This window comes from Triticum urartu, chromosome 5A, assembly GCF_056163025.1.
Source record: "Triticum urartu cultivar PI428250 chromosome 5A, HENAU_Tu73, whole genome shotgun sequence".
Lineage (NCBI taxonomy): Eukaryota > Viridiplantae > Streptophyta > Magnoliopsida > Poales > Poaceae > Triticum > Triticum urartu.
The window spans coordinates 488,815,590-488,823,558 of NC_141877.1; the positions used below are offsets into that span (position 1 = coordinate 488,815,590).

General features: G+C 39.7%; 1 protein-coding gene across 3 annotated transcripts; it reads right to left on the reverse strand.

Moving 5' to 3' along the window:
* Positions 1-4,529: 4,529 nt before the first annotated feature.
* On the reverse strand, positions 4,530-6,685 carry LOC125531042 (transcription factor BC1). Of its 3 annotated transcripts, none has more exons than XM_048695453.2 (8): positions 6,345-6,685; positions 6,089-6,229; positions 5,907-5,972; positions 5,727-5,795; positions 5,540-5,626; positions 5,275-5,415; positions 5,008-5,149; positions 4,530-4,839 (listed from the first exon to the last, which is right to left on the reverse strand). In XM_048695453.2, exons 1-7 carry the CDS (start codon positions 6,567-6,569, stop codon positions 5,039-5,041), a joined length of 840 nt encoding a protein of 279 aa, XP_048551410.1. In that variant the 5' UTR covers positions 6,570-6,685; the 3' UTR covers positions 4,530-4,839; positions 5,008-5,038. The 3 variants fall into 3 exon arrangements, with proteins under 3 accessions (XP_048551410.1, XP_048551409.1, XP_048551408.1); XM_048695452.2 differs by having other exon boundaries at positions 4,530-4,842; positions 5,275-5,418; positions 6,345-6,683; XM_048695451.2 differs by having other exon boundaries at positions 5,275-5,418; positions 6,345-6,681.
* Positions 6,686-7,969: the final 1,284 nt, after the last annotated feature.

The following is a 7,969-nucleotide window of genomic DNA, read 5'->3' on the forward strand; positions in this document are numbered from 1 at the left end:
AGATTACAAAAACCTTTATATACCATCCATATACCACTTGTAACACCATCTCTTCGCCGAACTAGTGCACCTATACAATTTACCATTGTATTGGATGTGTTGGGGACACAAGAGACTCTTTGTTATTTGGTTGCAGGGTTGCTTGAGAGAGACCATCTTCATCCTACGCCTCCTACGGATTGATAAACCTTAGGTCATCTACTTGAGGGAAATTTGCTACTGTCCTACAAACCTCTGCACTTGGAGGCCCAACAACGTCTACAAGAATAAGGTTGTGTAGTAGACATCAGGCTTCTTATGATGTGTATTACCGAGAGGACCCAGAGATACCTCTCTGATACTCGGAGTGACAAATCCTAATCTCGATCTATGCCAACCCAACAAACACCTTCGGAGATACCTGTAGAGCATATTTATAATCACCCAGTTACGTTGTGATGTTTGATAGAACACAAGGTATTCCTCTGGTATTCAGGAGTTGCATAATCTCATAGTCAAAGGAATATGTATATGACATGAAGAAAGCAGTAGCAATAAAACTGAACGGTCAATATGCTAAGCTAACGGATGGGTCTTGTCCATCACATTATTCTCCTAATGATGTGACCCCGTTCATCAAATGACAACACATGTCAATGGTTAGGAAACTTAACCATATTTGATTAACGAGCTAGTCTAGTAGGGGCTTATTAGGGACACAGTGTTTTGTCTATGTATCCACACATGTATCAAGTTTCCGGTTAATACAATTCTAGCATGAATAACAAAAATTAATCATGATATAAGGAAATATGAAATAACAACTTTATTATTGCCTCTAGGGCATATTTCCTTCACCCCCTAGATCAAGCCAATGACTCGAGACTCCTAGATCAAACCAGCAACATCGAGACCCCTATATCAAACCAATGACATCAAGACCCAAAGCTCTGGTCGCGACCGTTGGGACCTCGACCTCATTATCCTCTAGTATATGAACCGCAACAACAACAATAAGAGCCAACTATTAGAACTCACCACTGGCCCATAGTGGTTGAAACAAAGCTTTGAGGCTTGTGGCTCCACTCACAAGTGAAACAACTAAGTCCAAGCTCGTGAAGCTCATGACTTACTTTTTGGGGGGGGGGTGGCATGCCATTTGTGAAGAACTAACAATTCACAAGAATATCAACAAATACAAGCAAGACAAGTGTATCAAAATAAACATCTAAAGTCTCAACACCTACTTGAAAATATCCCTAGATGATTCATACATCATTTTACCCAACAAAATAAAAAAGACAAGTGTCAAGTCTTTGTGTAAACAGTAGCATAAAACACAACATCTCTCTACCCTTTATTTGGTTATCTATCAGGTCCATGCCAACCTGCCATCATTATATTCGAATCATTTGATCCGAGCCATACAACATAGTTTATTTCACACTAATGTCACCCTATCATTTCCTTTAACCATATGGCTCTGATCAGGATCACAAAAGTAGCTTCATTTAACATGTTTTGTTTTAAATATACATGTTTCTTGCAGCAATAGTATGATGGTGCCTCAAAAACATGTGTATTCTTTTTTGTAATTAATGGTATTTTCTATAGATTTTATTATTTTAGAAGACCTATCTATTTGTGCCTACGAGAATAAAACATAATCTTGCTCATGTTATCATGTGGTAAATTTTGCGAAACATAATCTCGAGGGACAAAAGGAGCACATATGGAGGAGTCATACCACCTCTTCCTAACTACTAATTGACTGATGTTTATTTTAATGGTAAGTCATCTTTCCTCGGGAACTAGTTAATTTCTACGCAAACATCTTCATCTATGAAGTCAACATCAATTTGTGACATATGTTTTACCTTTTTACGTACATCATTTAAAAAAATATAGTATGCAATATGATACCTCTTTCGGGACAATTACAAACTCACCAACTTATATATGTGCTCCTGTGTCTAGAATGCAGTACAGATCACTTAGAACACATAAAGAGAATGTTCTAGAGTGAGGGGAAGTGTGTAACTTAGAATCTACTGTGTCCGTTAATGCTCTCTTGTGCACTACTTTCTACTTAAGATCTCCCACAGACAATAGTGGATATCATGATCCAGTACTATCATGAATCACCATGCAAAGCCAAATATGCATATTGCAAAAACAGTATAGTACTAATTGAGAAATAGAAGATGCTAGTATCATATTATGATATTGTATCACAATATGTATCACTATATGTGTCATACGAAACAATAAATGAAATCATTTAAAACACTAATCTATAACACTATGTACTATGAAGTTAGTAACATGTACGATACTATGACATTCCCCACTATGAACAACCTAATTTCTAATATCTAATAGGTTAATATATTTCACTGTTGTGGACTGGTCCAACTCTGATGAGCAAAACCCCCGCCGCAACAGGTTTTACTACACCGGACACGATGTTCATTATTGGCGTGCAAAGGCCCGTCAACGAGATTTTTATATATTTGACAAGCAAACTGCGAAAGACCGTATGTTATGTTTGTTTGTACGGGTTTGCTCAAATGCCCGTCTACGATTGTGTTTACCGCGGACGATTTTTATTGTTTACCTATTGACAGTAATGTTTCTAGAGGGTATTGTTGAATAGTACTATCTCAGTGTGCCCATGCACAGAAGTCACACAGCAGTACACAGTTGCACTGGCCACCAATGCATATCTCAAAGTAGCATTCATGTTCATCTCAGAACTCATGTGTATCTCAAACAAATACAAAATCAGTGCACTGCAAGTCATATTTCACAAACTACAAATTCATATGACACATTTCACGTGAATCCGAAGAACTAGCGCTTATTTATACTCCCTCCGTTCCAAATTACTTGTCACATGTATGGATGTATCTAGATGTATTTTAGTTCTAGATACATCAATCTCTGCGACGAGTAATTTGGAACAGAAGAAGTATATACTAGTAAATGCTTATGTGTAAACTAACCTGTGGTTGAATGGTTAGGAAAACAGTAGTATCTCCAGCCCACCAGAATTCAAGTCACCTTGTTATGTATGCTCGCTATATATTTTCCGCCAGCTCATATGAAAGTTACGTGACGTGAAGCTGTGATGCAATGGCCGACATGACAGATCGTGCGATGTGTCCGGTTTCTCTTTCGTCAAACACAACAAATCGTGATTAGAGGGGCCACTATAGCCAATAATGTTGGTGGGTCGGAAGAGGCGGTGTCTAACTGTGTACTACCACTATGCTGTTGCATTTAGGGTTCACACAAAACTGTTCGGCATGTACGTACGTACTCCTACGTACAGGTCCATCTCCAATCAATCTGAAGAAGAACGAGAGCTAGCCTGCTACTAATTGAATACCCATGCAGGGAGGGACCTCTACCTAATGCCACAGCTACATTTACTCCCGCCTCAATTACCAGTGTAAAACGCGACCTGAATCTTTGGGTCTCGGGTTCCAATGCACCTGAATTGAAAATAAATTTAGTAAATTCAAAAGGACTTACAAAAATTCTGAATTTTTTTGGAATCGAACATGATCACGTGTTACACTTGTGTGAAAAGTTTCGCGAATGAATGACTTTCATGGTGTTCTGGGCGAAAAAAACAAAATCAACACTATATGAAAGTTAACATTCACGCTTTTGCATCGATCGGGTGACGACAACGCTTGTGCATTCTTTTCTTCTTGGAAGCGTTGCTTTTGGGGAATCCCTTTTGTGGTTTGGGTGTTGTCTTCGGTGGTGGTTAGAGTGCTCTTGTTGCGAGTTTCATCACCACGACGAGGTCTTTGTTTTCTCTTTCTCTCTTTTTTATTTTTTTCTTGCCTATGTGCATCTTTTATGTCTTTCGACATCTTGTTGGTGCAGAAACAAGGTGTAATTGATATCTTCACGATATTAATATATTTTCCTTATAAAAAACACACTTTTTGTACTCACAATATTTTATTTTTTTATTTTGGCAATGGAGCCCGATCGAGCAGAACTTTTTCCACGAGTGTAATACCAGATCATGTTTGATTCCAAAAGGTTGCAGGAATTTTCGACTCTTTGAATTTTCTAAAAAGAAATTTCCAATCCAGGTCCATTGGGACCTGAGATCCACTGGGTATTTCCGTGTAAAATGATACTGGTATACATACTATACTAGAATTTTACAAGTAGCTAGGTGCATGTACTCCCTCCGGTCCTTTTTACTCTGCACATTGGATTTGCCGAAAGTCAAACTTTGCTAAATTTGACCAAATTTATATTAGAAATTATTAGCATCTATAACATCTAATAAATATAATATGAAAATATATTCCAAGATGAATCTAATGATATTGGTGGTGTTATGTGAATGTCTATAATTTTTTTTATATATTTGGTCAAAGTTGGATGAAATTGACTTCGGACAAACCTAATATGCGAAGTAAAAAGGACCGAAGGGTGTAAATATTAGAGCTGAAATGATCAAACTGTATGTTCAGAAGTGAAATGAACTGAGACTGTTTTTGTCCAAGAGTCAATTGTCGTTTGTCACAGCAGAAATGGCCCTCTTTTATATAAACAAATGATCCAATCATAAACATCTTTTGTCTAAGCTAGTAGAGTACAACGGGCGATGGCAAGGCATCACTTGGAAAGATGCTAGCTACTAGTACAACACAAGCCTCTCTGGTTCTACTGCTAATCAATTAATAACTCTAGTTGCTAGTACTTCACTGATCTCTACTGCTGCATGCATGCCACCAGACAAGGGGATGGATCACTAGATCATCCAACATCTCAAACTCATCTGGTGCTTCAGTTCAGTCACCACTCTGGCCAGCATTATTTCCTCCCCTGCTAATCACAAATCCAAAAAAGAGAGAGCATCAAGTACTGTACTAAAAATTACTGTAATTTTTTTTATTGTATGCATTCCACATGGTGCTAGTGGTTAATTTTGATTTCACAGTGGTATGATGCCTACTTTTACTGAAACTTAAGTGCATAATCATGTCACTTTACCTAGACGTTGTCAAATGTAGGGTCCTTCCTTTCACTGCTGGAAGGAGCACATGTAGTTACTGAACACCACTTGATTGAACAGTTCGTGCCTCGGCTCACCTACTGTTTGCATCATGTAGCTGCTGCTGCTGCTGCCGTTGTCCTGGAAAATCATGCACACATGGGCAGCCTCATTCAGCACGGCAGGCATGTACATTGAACAGTGCTTTGGAATTGGGTCCTGAATGATCGATCATGTAGATCTCTGGAGAGAGAAAGTGGCCAAACCTGGGTGCCTTGAAGTGAGTAGGTTGGGGAGGAGGAGGAGGTGCCGGTGTCCATCATGGCCTGAGATGGAGCTGGGCTAGATGATCTGTTCATGGGAGGACCAGTAGGTAATGCAGCTGCGTCATGGAACATGCCTTCAATCTTCTGAAACAACAAAGTTATTTCCAAAATGTGCAAGTTTTTTAATAAGAAAGGTTGAGAAAAATATATTGTCTATCACAATGATCATATATATATTTGAGCTTGCATATTGATTAACTCATACTTGTGATTGGTCACTGAAGGCAGCCTCACTCTCCATGCCAAAACCATACACCACAGGGCTCAGGGAAGCAATCCTCATGGACAGGAACTGAATGGCAAATGAGAACTTGTTAATTAACTAAAGACATCTCCAAGGCTTAAGTGCTTTCCCTATATAAATATTGATAGTTTTTTTCTAACTTCAGTACCTCAACTTGGTTTTGCAGTGACTGCACATAGTTGATGATCTCATCCAAAATGAGAGCCTTACCAGTGACCTATACACAAAGCAGTGCACATTTTTCCTTCTAAAGTTAGTACCCCACGCACAACAAGTTATTTCAAGTGCAGTGGTGATTCTAATTAGGAGTGGTCAACTAACTTACAACCTTGTCACAGCCAGGGACCAGGGACTGCAGCATCCTCATCCTCTCACTGATCCTCTCCCTCCTCACCTGAAGCAAGAAAACAAAATGCCACAGCATATGAGTAACAAAAATAGGCCCCAAAAACCAAGCTAAGATAGCTACAACCACACAAGAGAAAATATAGTGAAGAACACCAGTAGTACCCTCTCTGAAAGGCTGTGGCTATCTGTTGCCTGCCCTCTCCTTGCCCTCACATGGATGTACCCCTTTGGTTCCTCCTCATCATCATCCATCTCCTTGCCCTGCTTTTTGCCTCCCCTCTTCCTAGTACTCTCCTTGGTTTCCTAAATTATTTTTCAGTCACAAACAATACTATCCATAAGCAACATGTGTACTGCTAAATGAATGTGTTTCAGAACAAACATAGAAGGTTCAATAAATCTGCTATACATATGGTACCTTGGAGTGGGCAGAGTTGAGGCTGGTAGTGTCCTCCTTGGGCTTCCTCTTCTTCTCCACAGAAGCAGTGGCCACAAGAGGGGTGTCAAGAACCACAGATGAGCCCTCCCGTGAGGCTGCTGCTGCTGCTGGAGCGTCCTCAGGGTTGCCATGGCAGAGCAAGAAGCTGCCGGCATTGGTGAGGCCATACTCCATCTGCTGCGGGAGGTGTGAGAATCCTGCCATTGCCCAACAGCCACAAGCTAGCTAGCTACCCTTGTGTTGGAGATGAGGTTTTCTTGGCAAGGAGGAGGGGTTCAGAGAAGAGCCAACAGCAAGTTTTTGGCTCCTTGATGTCCCTCCTGCCGGTTTATATAAAAGTTGGGGAGGGGTATAATGGTAGAGAGAGAGAGAGAGAAAGAGAGAGAGAGAGAGAGAGAGGAAGTGGGAGAGAGATGCATGATAAGACCAAATCATCACTGCATCTCTATTAATGGGGAAGATGGCAGTGTGGGCAGTGTTGAGAAAGGGCCCCCATGTCTCTTGTTGTAGGATGGAAATTAATAATGGAGGAGATGCCCATCATATATGATTTTAGTTGATTGATAGGAAATTTTTGTGGGATGGGGGAGGGGCTGGGGTGTTTTAATCTGATAGGTTGGAGCCCCTTTCTCTTTTCTGTCTCCCAAGCTGAGTGTGGAAGCACACAACGCATTTTTCCTACTTTGGCTACATACTACACATTTTAGATTTTGATTTAAACGCTCTTATATGTCTTTATACAGGGAGTACTATTTTAATTTGTTTAAGTAGGTGCATTAGCTTGGTCAATTGACTGTACTAGTATCCTCTTGTCTCAGAGAAAAGCATCTGCCTTTAAATCTAGCTACCTTCTGAGACATAACCTGCAAAGGTAATTAAGTGCTCTTAAAAGATAACCTGTGCACTGTGCTGTGCATATAAAGTCGCTGCATCAATAACTGCAAGCTGAAAGCCTGAAACCCCCATGACAGTGAGTATTAACTACATAATACTCAAGTGCTGTGACAGATTTTTTCGGACGGTAGTCAAAAGAGTCTTCTCGGTGAGAATACTACCGCTTCCATGCATGTCAGTCGCCGGGCACGTGTTAATTTTCTTTCCGTTTGTGGTTTCGCCCGCATTTGCAGAATTCAGCTAGAACTTTCCTGGGAATCGTTTGATCAGGAGGGGCCGTTGTCTCGATGAAATAGGATTGAGGACATGTACAATGATGCTATCTTAGAAGTGCCACATAGAATAATGGACGAGGTGAAACAAAGAGAAACCATAAAAAAAAAAAGGTTTGCCTTCTCTTAATTAAGAGATCATCTCTTAGGAACAATTGTCACCACATATTTAGGAATATCTAGTTATTGGAGACAAGACTAAGAATGATCCATTGTACATTATTTGTTATTGCCTTATCTAGATTACATGGCGGACATAAAATAAGACAAATTTATCAACCATTGTACATGTCCTAAGTATACGATTTCGCTAATTATCAGTCAGCTGAGAATCAACTATTTCTTTTATTATAATATATATAAAGGGAGTATTTCAGTCAAATTACTAATTGAAAAGAATAGTAAACTTTTTTAAATGTAAATTGGCTATTTCTACAT